The 15,977-nt window shown below is 35.9% G+C and overlaps 1 protein-coding gene across 8 annotated transcripts in view; it reads right to left on the reverse strand.

Annotated features, from left to right (window-relative positions):
* The window catches only part of RICTOR (RPTOR independent companion of MTOR complex 2), a 150,579-nt gene that overhangs the window by 35,110 nt on the left and 99,492 nt on the right, over window positions 1–15,977 (reverse strand). For all 8 annotated transcript variants that reach the window (XM_062211685.1, XM_062211690.1, XM_062211687.1 and 5 more), the window contains 10 exons: window positions 14,627–14,727; window positions 12,065–12,230; window positions 11,052–11,153; window positions 10,891–10,937; window positions 9,150–9,285; window positions 8,560–8,759; window positions 7,954–8,080; window positions 7,438–7,602; window positions 7,190–7,266; window positions 6,794–6,872 (listed from right to left, as the gene is read on the reverse strand). In XM_062211685.1, the coding sequence (XP_062067669.1) occupies window positions 6,794–6,872; window positions 7,190–7,266; window positions 7,438–7,602; window positions 7,954–8,080; window positions 8,560–8,759; window positions 9,150–9,285; window positions 10,891–10,937; window positions 11,052–11,153; window positions 12,065–12,230; window positions 14,627–14,727 (1,200 nt within the window). The remainder of the gene's footprint in view (window positions 1–6,793; window positions 6,873–7,189; window positions 7,267–7,437; window positions 7,603–7,953; window positions 8,081–8,559; window positions 8,760–9,149; window positions 9,286–10,890; window positions 10,938–11,051; window positions 11,154–12,064; window positions 12,231–14,626; window positions 14,728–15,977) is intronic.

The raw sequence follows: 15,977 nt of genomic DNA on the forward strand, positions 1-15,977 counted from the left end.
TGAAATTGCTTGTATTAAAAAAAAACAGCTTCTTAAAATTAAACACTGAAGATAGTCACCAGGAAATTTCAAAGGAGAATTAGATGAATTCTACCATTTTAGCAGGTTTCAGTAAAACACCTTTCCCCATTGATTTCAATAAAGTCAAATGGATCCACTGCAACTTGAGAAACTCAACTACTTAAATGCCTTAAGTTACAATTCTTATTGCAAAAGATGTCTACTTCAAATTGCTAGAAAGAACTGGTGGAACCTCTTGGGAAAACAATTCGGCAGCATTTTTTAAAAATTCTAATTCCAGGGGCTGGAGCTGTGGCACAGCAAGTTAAAGCCATGGCCTGCAGCACCAGCATCTTATATGGGTGTCAGTTGGAGTCCCAGCTGCTCTGCTTCAGATCCAGCTCCCTGCTAATGTGCCTGGGAGAAGAGTGGAGGATGGCCCAAGTCATTAGTCCTCTGCACCCATAAGGGAGACCCTGATGAAGCTCCTGGTTTTGGCCTGGCCCAGTCCTGGTTGTTTCGGCCATTTGGGGAGTGAATCAATAGATGGAAGATCTCTGCCTCTCCTTCTCTCACTCTGTAACTGCCTTTTTTTTTTTTGTAAGATTTTTTATTTATTTATTTGACAGGTAGAGTTACAGACAGTGAGAGGGAGAGAGAGAAAGGTCTTCCTTTTTCCGTTGGTTCACCCCCCAAATGGCCGCTACAGCCAGAGCTACGCCAATCCGAAGCCAGGAGCCAGGTGCTTCTTCCTGGTCTCCCATGTGGGTGCAGGCGCCCAAGCACTTGGGCCATCCTCCACTGCCTTCCTGGGCCACAGCAGAGAGCTGGACTGGAAGAGGAGCAACCGGGACTAGAAGCCAGGGCCCATATGGGATTCCGGCGCTGCAGGCGGAGGATTAGCCAAGTGAGCCACGGCACCGGCCCTGTAACTACCTTTCAAATAAATATATAAATCTTTAAAAAAAATTTAAATTCCAGAAGCTGCCATTGTGGCATAGCAGGTAAAGCTGTTCCCTGCAATGGCAGCATCCCATATGGGGGCCAGTTTAAGTTCTGGCTACTCCATTTCCAACCCGGCTCCCTGCTGATGGCCTGGGAAAAACAGCAGAAGATGGCCCAAGTGTTTGGGCCCCTGCCACCTATATGGGAGACCCAAATGAAATTCCTGGCTCCAGCCTGGCATAGCACTGGCTGTTACAGCCATTTGGGGAGTGAACGAGTGGGTGCAAGATCTCTTTTTCTCTCCCCCTCTCTTTGTAACTCTGACTCTCAAATAAATCAATCTTCCAAAAAATTTTTAATTGCAACATATTTTTTGACTGCATAATACTTGGAAAAACCTATCCAACAGATATACTTGCACAAAGTTTACAAAACTATGAAGTTGGGCATAATCCAAATGCCCATTAATATGAGACTGGTTATACAAATTAGGGTAAGTTCATACACTATTATGCATTAAGAAGAATGGAGTAGATCTAAATGTATTGCTCTGAAAAGCTTTGAGTTATACTGCTGAATGAAAAAGTTCAATTCAGTTTTATCTGCATTTGTAAACAAAATTTATTTGTAATTTTAAATAATATGTACTTAGACATGTACACAATACCTCTAAGTGCACATAAAAGAAATTAACAGACATGACCTCAAAACAGACAAAATATGGGGTTGGGAGGCTTTTATTTAATATTTGAAACCACTTAGACTACTTGAATTTGGTGGGTTACCTTAGCTCTCTAATTACAACCTGTAAATACTTTCCCTATTCTTCTTTAGGTTCTGTATTTACTTTGCATTAGTAATCAGGTTTTAATTAAATATTATCACTGTATTATCATCACCATGCCCTCCTTTATTCGTAAAAATCTTAACATAGAAATCTAATTAAGACAGGTGTTTGAGTTTTTTGAACGAGTAGTTACAGTCACATGGTGCAGTTATTCTTTTGAAGTGGCATTCATTGGAAAACACTAGTAAATGTCAGAGACTCTTGTAATGTAACTGTGAAATGGAGCTGAGTTGCTGATGTGGATCTTCTGCCCAAAGGATCTTGGAGGGAGGGAGGAGGAATCCCTCTACCTTATCAAGCCCATAACTCAAGTATGAACCTCTAGCTACTAAGTGGTTTGGTAAGTAAGTTGCCAAAGGAGCTTCTGCCCTTGACAAGGGAACTGCCAATGAGAGATCACTGAGAAATCCACATAAACCCCAGGTAAGACTCAACATCTGAAATCTGCCACACTAGGAGCTAATAAACCCACATAAGAATTGTACTAAGATTGTCCCCTTACCCCTTTTTCTTCCTTCTGTTATAATCCTAGTGAGCTCCCAAACTTGCAGTCAAGGAGCAACAAATACTGATGAAATGAACATTACTTCACCATACATTTTAGAGTCAATATCAGGCCTGTACTGGGTATGAGCAATGCTAACTCGAATGAATAGAATTTTAATATTACATTGGCCTGAATGCTTTATTACCTTGCGTTAAGTTATTAACTGCTTGCTAGCTGATAAGAAAAGCTGTAAGATCTACCTAATACAGTATCCAGAAATAATCACATAAAAGAGATTGAAAGGGACAACTGCAAAAAAAGTTGGTTTCATGTTCCTTAATACAACTTCTTTAAAAAAAAAAAAAAGTTAAAATACTAACGAAATTTTAAAAGCAACTGTAATATAAAATGGTTGCCAAAGTAAAAAAAAAAAAAAAAAAAAAAAACCTGCTATAGTCATATTAACAAACCACTCAATGACACAGAAAATGAAACCAATCACTATCATAATTACATCATGATATTAACAATGATTTATCGGGGTTGGTGCTGTGGCACAAGCAGGGTTAAAGCCCTGCCTTCAGCGCCGGCATCCCATATGGGAGTCTGCTTGAGTCCTGGCTGCTCCACTTCTGATCCAGTCCACTGTTAAATGTACCTGGGAAAGCATCAAAGGACGGCCCAAGTCCTTGGGCCCCTGCACCCACGTGGGAGCGTGGGAGACCCAGAAGAAGCTCCTGGCTCCTGGCTCCTGGCTCCTGGCTCTGGATAGGCTCAGCTCGGGTTATTGTGGCCGGGGAGGGGGGGGGGGGTGAACCTGCAGATGCAAGACCTTTCTCCCTCTGTCTCTACCTCTCTCTGTAACTCTTTCAAATAAATAAAATAAATCTTTAAAAAAAATTCATTTAAAAATGATTTATGTACAGAGTTGTGGTTGATCATAAATAAATCAGTATATCTTTTTTTCAACTAAACTTTATTAACACAGAAATACAAATCTCATACAGTTTCACTTATCACGAAATATTCTTGTTTGATTTTTTTTTTTACCCCAAATGTTTAAAGATACAAAAGCTATGCTTAGGAAAGTCACAAAAACACAAGTGGAAAGATGCATTTGGATTGGAGAAGGGTCACAGCTTGCCAACCTGTGACTTAAACCAATTTCAGATGTAAAGTATCTGAATAAAATAATTATATACTGGAAGAATTTTAATTGAACCAATATTTGTGAAACCAATTCATCTCTAATTGGTAGCAAATACTAAGAAACAGTGTTTGTTGAACTCCAGACAAAGCAGTAAGTCTTAGATAATCTATCAATATCATCATACCAGCATCAACATGTGTGGCTGAAGATACCTAAATCACTTCATTTTATTGTGTAACCAACCTAAAAAAATAATTCACAGCTATCCTAAAAGCCAACTCTGAGTTAGCTGAGATAGAAAAGCAGACAGGTTTCCTCCCTCCCATCTTCAAGCTGACTTACATAGTCTTCCATTGAATTTTCTTTCTTTCTCACAGAAGAGCTGACTTTATACCTGCAGACTAATCTATCCTCTCCTTGGCCAGGAATTCATTGCATCAGCTATTCCCCCTTGTCTATCATTAGTCTCTCTTGCCTTATTAGGTCTTTTCCCTTGGCTCACAATATGTTCAAATCTCCTTCCTCAAAACAAAAATAAGATTCATACACAAACACTTCCCTTCTTGGCATGCTACAAGGTACTGGGAGGAAATAAAATGCAGTGGAAAGAGCACTGGATAACGGAGCCAGAAAGAACTGGGTTAATTTCTCTGCCCCACTGTTTGCAAGATCTGTAACCTAGGATACATTAGTTTACTCCGCTCAGTCTCAACATTTTCCTTCGCAAAATAGAAAAAACAGAACGTATTTCATAGGATTGTTGTGAAAGGCACTAAATTCAATGGTAAACGATCACAAAGTTACCTTTCCTTTCTCTAATTTGAAAACAGGGAACTATATCATCTTCAGTTTTATATTTCTCAGGAACTGCAATCCAGTATCTCTAAGTTTTTACTGAAATCACATTAGGAAAATTCATGAATGACTTAACTTTCAAACAAGCCTATTTTCCAGTCGTAAGCCACGTGACTTTCTTCATTGGCCCGGCCTTCCTAAATCATCTTTTAGTTATCTCATTCTGATAATTTTTTTTGTGATCACTGCCTTTCATTAAACCAGGACATTGTTTCTGCCTTAAAAAAATTACTTACTTTCATTTTACTTGAGAGACAGAGACAGACATCTTCCATCTGCTGGTTCACTCCCCAAATGCCTGAAACAGCAGCTGGGTCCCACATGGGTGCCAGGGACCCTAGTACTTTAAGTCATCATCTGCTGCCTCCCAGGATGTACATTAGCAAGAAACTAGACAGGAAGCTGAGAATCTGGGACTCAAATCAGACACTCCAATATGCGATGTGCATTCCAAGTGATGACTTAACCACTTAGCCAAATGCCCTACTCCAAGCAGGGTATTCTTTAGGAAACAATGCTCAGCCTTCTCGCTCTCATTTTTTTGTTTGTTTTCTTGATATTTTTCTCTGATAGTCTCACTTGTTTCAGGTTTCAACTACTACTACTACTACTGAAGACCTCAAAATGTCATTTTCTGTACTGTATCAATACTCCCAGATAATCTTGGCTTATTATCACCTCGTCATTTCACAGATAACATATTCAAAATTCATTACCCTGAACCCAGCAATCCACTTCTTGTAATCATAATATCTTAATGGTGATTCATTATATACTTACTGTGTTAGAAACCGTAGGAGTCAAGTTAGACCCCTCCTCCATTGTTTTCAATCAATATAAAAATTTTGTTCATTTTATTTCAGAAATGCCCAGAAAATGTGTCCCTACCTATTCAACCTTATTGCCACTGAAGTTCAGGTTCTTAAATAATTGCTTCCAAACTTGTATTACTTTTCCTAGATTTTCCTTTTGTTAACCAAACTTCTACATTGCAACTTATCACATTCCTAAAGCCTAGTTCTTTGATAAACACAAATGTATGTATCAAATGGAACTATGTATCAAATGGAAACCCCTTAGTGTGATAAAATATGGCTTATAAAGCTTGCGATTATCTAACTGACCATTCTAGCTTCACCTTGCCACTCCCTACTTACTCTAGCCCCAACTGCACCCAGGATATCACTTTCTTCAAAAGTTTGTGAAGTTTCAATAAACTATACCTTCATTGTAGCATTTACTTTTTTAAAATTACTATTGTTATTTTTATTTGAGAGGCAGAGTTACAGATAGAAAGGTTTTCCATCAGCTGGCTCACTCTCCAAATGGCTGCCACGGCTGGAGCTGAGCCTATCTGAAGCCAGGAACTTCTTCCAGGTCTCCTCCATGGGTAAGGGGCCAAAGCACTTGGGTCATGTTCCACTGCTTTCCCATGCCATAAACTGAGAGCTGGATTAGAAAAGGAGCAGCTAGGACAAGAATCAGCGCCAAATCAGATGTCACCACTGCAGGCTGTGGCTTTGCCTACTATGCCACAGCACCAGCCCTTACTATAGCATTTCTATTTTGAACTATTTCACAGCATTGCATCAAATTTGCCAAGCAAGTTCCTGATATTATAATTTGTCCAATAAGGTAGTAATTTTATGAAAGTAATTTTATTACAGTAATTTAAATATCTTCTATTTAAGAAGTATAATTGTATCTTGTTTCAGTTCTCAAAGTCATCATTATCGCAAAACTTCATGCCTGAAATGGGATGCTTCCAAATTTTAGTACACTTAATAAATGAGAATCTCTTGGAAAATATGGTTCAATATAGACCATATAAGTACTTAAATAAGGGACAGAAACCAAATGATAAATGATCTGAAATGACAGAAAATCTAAAAATCATTTACACGGTTATAGATCATTTTCATCATAGGTTTCCAAAATGTTTTGACATTTCCCACGTTCCAAACAAAATAACGAAGCCTCGGTGATAATTAGCTAAAGAAGAGCTAGGGAGTGTTACAAACTTTCCAGCTACTAGGTATTCTTCTTACTTACAAAAGCGAAAAGTTTCTCCTTAAATTTATGTACAGCAGTACCAAAAAATAGTTTCATTAAGCAATTATATTTGCTTAGATAAAAAAGTTTTCAATCTTTCATTGAGCGAAATTATTTTAGTTTTGCCTTAAAAGGGTTCACCCAAAGTTGTAGGCTAATAAGAGATCCAAAAATAAAAGAAATGTTGTCAAACAGGGTTGATAAATTGTAACAGATTATAAAAAACAAATTCTACACAAAGTCAATAGTTAACTATAAAAGAAATAACTAATTTAAAACTGATAAAACACCACTAAGTAATCCCACACATTTTCAGGCTTGACTTCCTACAAATGTGGAACTACTTCTTACTAATTTCAAAACATTAATGGTATAAAAATTTATCCTCTAAATTTTTCAAATGTATTTTCCAAGAAAAAAAACCATACAATTTGAACCTTACTCAGTCAGAAGTTACCTTGTGCCACTTTTCCAACTGTTTTGCTACATAACCCCTTTCATTCAGATAGGAAAATCCTTTTGGAATGGAGAGAAATCTGTAAACGAAAACAAGCAATAGTTTAACATTGAGTGTAAAAAAATGTTTAAGGAGTTAAAATGTATTGAACAAAAATTATGTTTAAGGAGCTAAAAGTCGTTAGAATTATCTTATTCCTAAAAATAGGTCAGCTATAATTTATTGTAACTTCAATTACAAAAAAATTGTCCTAATTTTTGCAAAAATACACAAAGTCAGTAACAATAAGGAAAATGTCAGGTAAAGTATAATTGAGCTTTAACATATACTGCCACAGTGAACATAACAGAAAATACATTCAGAAATATGTTAAAGAAAATTTAACTTAAAGCTTACCTAAGGAGAAGCAGCAAACCCTTGTCTCCAAGGTGGGATAACGCTGGTTTCATCTGAATAAGAGCATGAAGATTGGCCTGAAAAAGATGATTATTAGGCAAATTAGCAATTATACAAAAACAGTAAATTCATTATTTACAGAATACATATATAAATTAGACTTCATTTAGTTGTCAGTTAAATAGAATAATTAAAGTTCAAGTCTAAGTATTTCACCACATATATATTTGCAATAAAAGAATCTTCACCTTGTCTTCACATGCTTCATCTAAGATATCCAGAGCTTCAGAAGAAATCGTTTTGTTTTTATCATGTAGCTGAGTTACTAACAACTCAATCCCCCAATTATTGAAGAATTCAACATTAGCTCTCAGTAATACCCTTAAATGTTTTGTTGCATACAGCCTGCAAGCCTGTAGAGATAAATGAAAATATCAGACAAAACAAAACTTCACCATGGATAGCCCACTGGGTTTTGGTTGGGGAAGGTTCTCCTACTTGCAATGGCAGAAGGACTAGAATTATAGTCAAGCCCCAGATAAGAGCATTTTTTTTTTAGGGCTAGTTCATTTTATCTAGTACTTTCTTTTTCCTGATAAAGAAATATGGGTACTATATAGAATTCCTTAAAGAAAATAAAATTTTAAAGTGAATTCAATTTCCATTCTAGATTTTTAGAATTTATAATTCACTTAACTTAAAATTTTAAAGTATTACATTAACTGTCTATAAAAACATGTTTTACTGCCTGTTAATATACTCACATCCGTAGCTGCAGTGAGGATTTTGGAAAGGATAACTCTAGCCAATCCATCTCTGCTATAATCCAAGCTAGAAACAGTCAGTTTTAGCAAGTGATCCTGGTTTTTCAAGGAGCAAAGGTTAAGGAGACTGACCCAAAAAAAAAAAAAAAAAGAAAGAAAGAAAGAAAGAAAACAATGAAGATTACTAGAACTTACGTATTGACTATGAATTCAACAAATATTTTTTCTAGTACTGATGAAGTATAACTGATAAAAACTGCAACTATACAAGGTGTACATCAAGACCTGATATAGACATACATATATTTAAGGTATAAAACGTTTACCACTATCATATTAATTAACATATCATCATTTCACATAATTCCATTTTTGGAGAGGGGGTAGTTTGTAGATGAAATCAATTCAAATATTTTAAAATTCCAACCTAAACAAGCATTTCTAAAATAAACCAATTACAAATATCACATAAAAAGGAACAGCAAGGCATCCAGATAACTCTAGTTTAACTTCTTCTCAAAAATACAATTTGACAAACATATGTACGCAGACTACATTAAAAATAAAGTTGAAGTATACACTGCAACAGAATCTAGGGGTGCTTACCATTGAAATACACTGCATTTTTCCAGCATTTTGACTCCATGAGGGTGGCAAGAAAGTGTCCCAATAAATAAAAAGTAGTGTTGACTAAGAGTAGTTAGTAAACCATTATTTTGAAGACTTCTTTCAGGCTTCATTCCAGAAGAGGCATTGAGCCACTGAACAATATCCTTTACTAGATCTTCTAAGTATCCTTGCCCATCCTAAAAGCAAATACATTTTAATACTGTTGGAAAAACTTTTCATAATTAGAACAATCAACTTTAACCAAGTACAAAAAATTTAATAGTGAAGTGACTAATAATAGCTATCAATCACTGAGTCCTTTTTAATTCCATTCAACACAACACTGTACAAGGTGGTATTATTCTCCATATTACTGAAGAGTCAACCAGATCTTTCTAGAGGGTTAATAACTTGCTCAATCTCATAACTAGTTAGTGACTAAGTCATAATTCAAATCTAAGTCCAGGCTCATTTCTTACATTTCTAAATATAGCTTATGTATATTCAGAAATAAAACCAAAGAGTGGAAACAGAAGGAAAACAGAGTGAATAAAAACACTTTTTCTGAAAATATTCATAGTGCTTACCTCTTCGGACTCAAGAAGAAATTCTGTAAACTGACAACCCACAACTGTGAGCTGTTTGGACTTGGCAAAATCCAAATCCAGGTTGGCGTACAACTTACTGCTGGGCTTGTAAAAATAAAGCAGTCTTCGTACAAACCTAAGAGCAGAATAAAATTGCAACAAAGTAAGAAACCAATTATTTTAGAATCTTAACTGAATCTGATGCTATAGTAATAAGGCTTTGAATATTTCAGGTCTGAACCACTGGAGTAAATGGCAAGAGACTCACTTGTTATGTTTCTCATGCACACATACACAATCTTCATTGCATACAAATTCTTTGTAGAATATGAATTTTATTATGAGATTCTTGGAAAGTATAGAAAAGAAAGATGCTAGCAAGAAAACCACAGATATAACATAGCTAGAATTCAAGGTTGCGTAAATTTGAGGAAGCCACCTGGACATAAATTTTCTTCTACCGTAGCCTGTGAAGAATTTTGTCCCACAGTTCTAAAGAATAATCTTATATTAGGTAATTTTAAGTTACCACACTATGAGTTTGTTGTCAGTTAGGCAAAAGGCTAAGCATAAAAACAGCAGGTAAAATTTAGGAAATTTAATTTATAGACATAACTTATGACATTTCAAATTATGTCTTTCAATACTGTGCTGTAAGGTTTCATTTTATTTTGTTCATTTTCATGCATAACAGCCAATACAGTAGAGGTGGCAGATCAAGGAGCTGGGAAAACAAAGTTGACTAAGATATCTTTGTTTGAAAAGTTAGTATTATGCTTCTTTATACCAGAATAATATACGGTGTGTATATTTTCTAAACATTTAATGTAGATGTGAAGTTATATATACTCAGTAGATTAATACAATCAATCAATGTCAATGACATGGACTTCTTAAACATAAAGTAAGGTCCTCTTATCCAACAAAATCAGTACTGATGGTCATTCTAAACTCACAAGGAGTAAAATTGCATGGGTGTACTAGAGAACAATGCAGTAGCTTGAAGTATTTTTATGTTATGAATATTAGCATGTTTTATAGAAGGTATGATTCAGGGGAGTAAAAACAAAAAGAGCAATGGATTAACTTTCCACAGTCAGATATGAGTAGAAGTAGAAGCTGTATATTGAAATTTTAAGTTATTATATAATCCTCATACAAGTATGTTTGGGCTAAAATTACTGCACAGTTGATAGTACTCCAGTGTGAGAAACTTTCATCTCAACTACTCCATCTGTTCCAAAACTAAAAGCAGAATGTAAATAACTGGGGAAAAAATTAGCTGATATGTTTTGGTTATAAAATAGGACTACATGGGCCATAGTAGTACATCCCATATAGGTGCTGGTCTGTGTCCTGGCTGCTCCTCTTCCAATCCAGCTCCCTGCTAATGGCCTGGGGAAAGCAGGAGGAGCTGGCCCACATACTTGGACCCCTGCACCCACGTGGGAGACCCAGAAGAAGCTCCTCCTGCCTCCTGACTTCGGATTGGAAAAGCTCTGGCCGTTGTGGCCATTTGGGGACTGAACTAGTGGATTCAAGACCTCTCTTTCTGTTAACTCTGCTTCTCAAATAAATGTTTAAAAAAAAAAAAAAACTACATATAAAAATGTATGCATAAAAACTAATTACTAAAATGTATGTTTATGTCTTTAATATCAATTTTAACTTTTAGCAGACACTAAGCATAATATAAAATTCTAAGTCCTTTAAATTTGAATGTGGAATAGCTATTACATACCTGTGTAACTGTTCATCTTTATAGTTTCTTAGATTTACATTTGGCCACTAGAAAAACAAAAAGTTTTGTATCTGTTTATCAATTCTAAAACATATAATTATAAAAATTATAATAATGAAATAAAGATCATGAAGCAATCACCAAGAAGTATTTTGTTATACCTTAAGAATGGTCCCTATAAGATTCCAGTTCCATTCAAGATTCTCTTTATGCTGAAGGACCTGGCTGTCTCTAAGGTTTGTTAGAAGAGCTTCTTCTGTATCCTAGTATCAGGAAGTAACAAACAAAATTAAGGCAAACTGCTCATATATTAGAAAACTAAGTTCAAATTTTAAAAACAAAAACAGACTTTTCATTTAAGGATAGATCAAAGGGTTTTTAACTATAAATGAAGTTGTAAAAACCCAGTTATAAGATACCTAGTCACTGTAAAACCTGGAAGTCATCTGAAAATCCATAGGCATGAATAAAACCGTAAACTTAATAAATACAAACAGGGGGCTGGCACTGTGGCGTTAAGCCTCTGCCTGAGGCAACAGCATCCAACATGGGCATCGGGTAGATCCCCAGCTACTCCACTTCTGAGCCGGCTCTCTGCTAATGGCCTGGGAAAGCAGTGTAATTTGGCCCAAGTGCTTGGGCCCTTGCATCCACATGGGAGACCCAGAAGAAGATCCTGGCTTCTGGCTTTGGATGGCTGCAGTAGTCATTTGGGGAGTGAACCAGTGGATGGAAGATCTCGCTCTCCTTCTCTGTAACTCTGTCTCTCAAATGAATAAATTAAAAAAAAAAAAAAAAAGGTACAAGTACATAAAAATCCAATAGGTAAGAATTGGGAAATGATGTTTTTAAGTTGAAATTCATGATATTGGAAAATGGGCGCTTAGTCTAGCAATTAAGAAGCCCACATTCCGTCTTCAGATGCCTGGGTATGACTCCCAGCTCCAGCTCCTAATTCGTTTCCTGCCAATTCGCACCTTAAGACACAGTGGTGACAGCTTAAGTAATTGGATCCTTTCCACTCAAAGCAGATTGAGTTCTTGGCTATTGCTTTTGGCTGTTGTGGACATCGAGGGGATTAATCAGCAGGTGGAAGAGGAGTACTCTCACTTGCTCTTTCTCTGTCTCTCAAATAATAACAGTAAAAAAAAAATCTGTGATTTCATGTCAGTACCTTAAGAACAAATATATCTTTCTGAACTCGAAGATACTGATCCCGTTTCTGGTGTGTTGCAATTGCTTTCTGAATAATGTGATCTAAATGAAGGCTATAAGGCTTAGGTCCTCGTTTCTTCATTTCATGGAAGCGTTTTAAACAGTTCAACGCTGCACTGGCTCGCCTAATGAGAAAAAATATCAATACTGTAGCATAATTTTAAAGATATCACACTGGTAAATTACTAAATGCTAAATAAATTCAAGGTCAAAGGTTACTACTAAAAAAGCAAAGTATTAAGTCACATTTGGGTACACAAATGATTTTTAAGAACTCCTTCCATAAGGTTAGAAATCTAGTATCCTGGCCGGTGCCGCGGCTCACTAGGCTAATCCTCTACCTTGCGCCGCCAGCACACCGGGTTCTAGTTCTGGTCGGGGTGCCGGATTCTGTCCCGGTTGCTCCTCTTCCAGGCCAGCTCTCTGCTGTGGCCCGGGAGTACAGTAGAGGATGGCCCAAGTGCTTGGGCCCTGCACCCCCATGGGAGACCAGGATAAGCACCTGGCTCCTGGTTTCGGATCAGCGCGGTGCGCTGGCCGCAGTACGCCAGCCGCGGTGGCCATTGGAGGGTGAACCAGCGGCAAAGGAAGACCTTTCTCTCTGTCTGTCTCTCACTATCCACTCTGCCTCCTGTCAAAAAAAAAAAAAAAAAAAAGAAATCTAGTATCCTATATTTTATTATAAAAGGTGTAAAGCTTTGCTTTTCACATAAAAATCCTTAATCTACCTGGAACTGACTTTTCTTTATGGTATGAACTGAAATGTATTTCTCTGTTCTCCCATATGGATAAATCGATGATTCCGATATTGATTGGTTTCTATTTTCTACGTTGATGTGAAACTATAAATGATATCTTTTAAAAAATTATATTTAATTCCTTGTTTGTGGTATATAAAGGTGCAGTTTTCAAGAATCTGGTAGCTATCAGGTCTCGACTTCAAAGCTTCAGGTAAATAGTACTTTTAAAACATGGGATGTGCTCAAATAGGCAAGTATTAGTACAGAAAGTTTACTGAGATAAATAGAAAACATTCCATTACTGGAACTTTGGAGAAAAACCCGATTACCTTATGAACTCTGAAATTTGTGGTCTGACCCAGAGTTTAGTTCTACCAGGCTCTTGAAAAACACATTTTGCATCATGAAATTACCAATACAAAACTGAAAGCTATCATTACTGATATAAACCTAGAGTCAGAAACGAGACGGTCCCTAACATCCTCAGTTTATAACACAACTTAAGTCTGTCAGTATTTTCAGCTGCATTAAAATATTCATTTATAGTGAGGCATATATGCATATTTTTGTATTAACAAAGCTAATTAAATTTTTGAAGATTGTATTATAGCTGGTAACAAAAACCCATGTATATAGCTCTGAATGGCTTGTGAACTCCATATCACTAACATTATCAGGAAAAAAAAATGAAGTGGGGTCCAGGGTTGCAGCAAGCAGGTTAAGCCACAACTTGTTCTTACATCACCATCTCCTATCGGAGTATTGGTTCAAATCCTGGCTGCAACACTTCAGATCTAACTTCCTGCTAGTGTGCCTGGGAAGGCAGCAGAAGATGGCCCAAGTGCTTGGGCCTCCTGCCACCCATGTGGGAAACCTGGATGGAGTTATAGGCTCCTGGCTTTGGCTTGGCTGTGGCCACTTGGAGAGTGAAATGGCAAATGGAAAATGTTTCTTTTTCTGTTGTCACTCAGCCTTTTAAACACAGTAAATCTTAATAAAAAGAAAATAACTGAAAAAACTGAAGTGAACCTCATGTAGTTTCTTTTCTTTCTTTTTTTTTTTTTTTTTTTTTTGGTGATCTTAACAGTGAAAGAGAGAGAAACAGGACAAGACAGGCATCCCTGTAACTCTGGTCCAGATATAATCTTCGCCAAATTTAAAAGAAATACCCACTAGTATTATCCAACTGAGCCCTCCCATCTTTACTCTTAATATATTACAATTTATTAGTAGCACTAGAATTCTAGAAGAACTACAGCTGTATTGCCATGCATTTATTTAAAATTCTATATATGCAACATCTCCTTCAGAATTAAGAGTTCAGCTTACCACTATACCTATATTATAGGTATACAGTATACCTATAGTATAGATTATGAAATTTCAACATTTTTAATCACACATATTTAACCACATGATATTTTAACCACAGAATACATTGCCAGTTTAATTCAAAATAATTTAGACATAAAAAAGAGGGTCAGCTGTTACTTAAAACACAAAATAGTCCAAAAAAACTCTCAACCAAAACATTTTCAGCAACGTGCTAGAAAGTAATCACACACTAGAAAAATGTGATTTTACTACACTAATACTTTGTAGCCTAAAATACAAATTATTAAATATTTTGAGAGTAAGTAATTTTTCCTCTTATCTGTAATACTTCTTTAAAAGAATTTCCAAGCATAACCTATCCAATACTGCTTCTTTAAAACAAAGAGAAGGTAACTAAGCATATATTATATATACTGACTGTAAGTTTTGCTACAGCTGATACTTACAGTCTCTTTTCCTTGGGTATATCAAAGGATGCAGCCATATTCATTAGAGTTGGCAAGCAGTGCAAATGATGGCTGTGAGAATGAGGGAGAATTGTGTTTGCCTAAAAGGAAATGTAACATCTTATATGAGTAGTCAGAAATTGAAAATACTTCATGTTACAGATTATGCATAGAAATAATACTGCATTCAAGATCATAAAACACTTCTGAGATTCATTAAAAATCAACTGAATCATGATTTTCCCCAGTACATTTAATTCTTACCTATGTCTACTTTGGATGGGATATGATATAAAAACACATACTTATATTAATAAAACCATTAACAGATCTTTTATTATAATATTAGACTTAAGTAATACACCAAACTAAATGTAATTCTTAAATAATTTGAAAGGATTATAAGTCGAAACACTACATGACTGTATAAGTTAATAACATTTAAAATACTAGATGACTAAGTGTTGAAAACCACCGTCTCAACAATAATCTTTAAAATACAAAATTTATTAACCTCTGCTTTCTCCTTCATCATACAATTATTATGGTAATGAATTAAATACTGAAGGCAGAAGACATTAGAAAAATAAACAATGAAACAACATCACTACACTCAAATTGACCAGAATTCTGGGATACAGAGAAAGGAAATGAAAGAAGTTTATATAAGAGAGACTTTTATATAAAAGTAATTCTGGATACTGGTAATCTTACAGAAAGTATCTTAAGAATTGAAATACAAATAGCCCGACCTGAGAGTCCGCAACACTTTTTAATCATTTAACAAATGGGCAAAGGGAAAACAGAGCGAGTAGCTAAATAATTCACTGATAAAAAAGACAGTTAACATTAGCTGGGGAGTGAGGGGTTGGGGAGAGGTTAGAGGAAGAAGAGGGGAAGATGTTACAGAGTCACTTCTTTCATGAGTTCTTTTTTATGCTATTTTACTAACTGGTAAAATAGGGGATGTACAAATATGAATTTTTATTTTGCAAACAATCATAGCCCGCTCTTGTTTCATTTGCCGAGTAGAAAACAGCCAGATCATTTTGGTAGCTCCTAGTTTCCAACCTACTGACATCATAAACTCACAGTAACAAAAACAAACTACAAGCTTACAGAGAAGACTATGATGTCCAAACAACACAACTGCATTTAGAATTTTTGCACAAAGACTTCTAAAATTTAGGTACTGCCTACCATCTATGAATTACATTCCTAGCTGATAGGTATTATCTATAGTTTCATAATTTCTTGCTTTTTATGTCATAGGAAGACTTTCTGAGCACAATTAAGATTTACAGAACTTTGGAGCCAGCACTGTGGTATAGTGGGTTAAGGTGCCAACAGT

This window comes from Lepus europaeus, chromosome 15 (assembly GCF_033115175.1).
Source record: "Lepus europaeus isolate LE1 chromosome 15, mLepTim1.pri, whole genome shotgun sequence".
Lineage (NCBI taxonomy): Eukaryota > Metazoa > Chordata > Mammalia > Lagomorpha > Leporidae > Lepus > Lepus europaeus.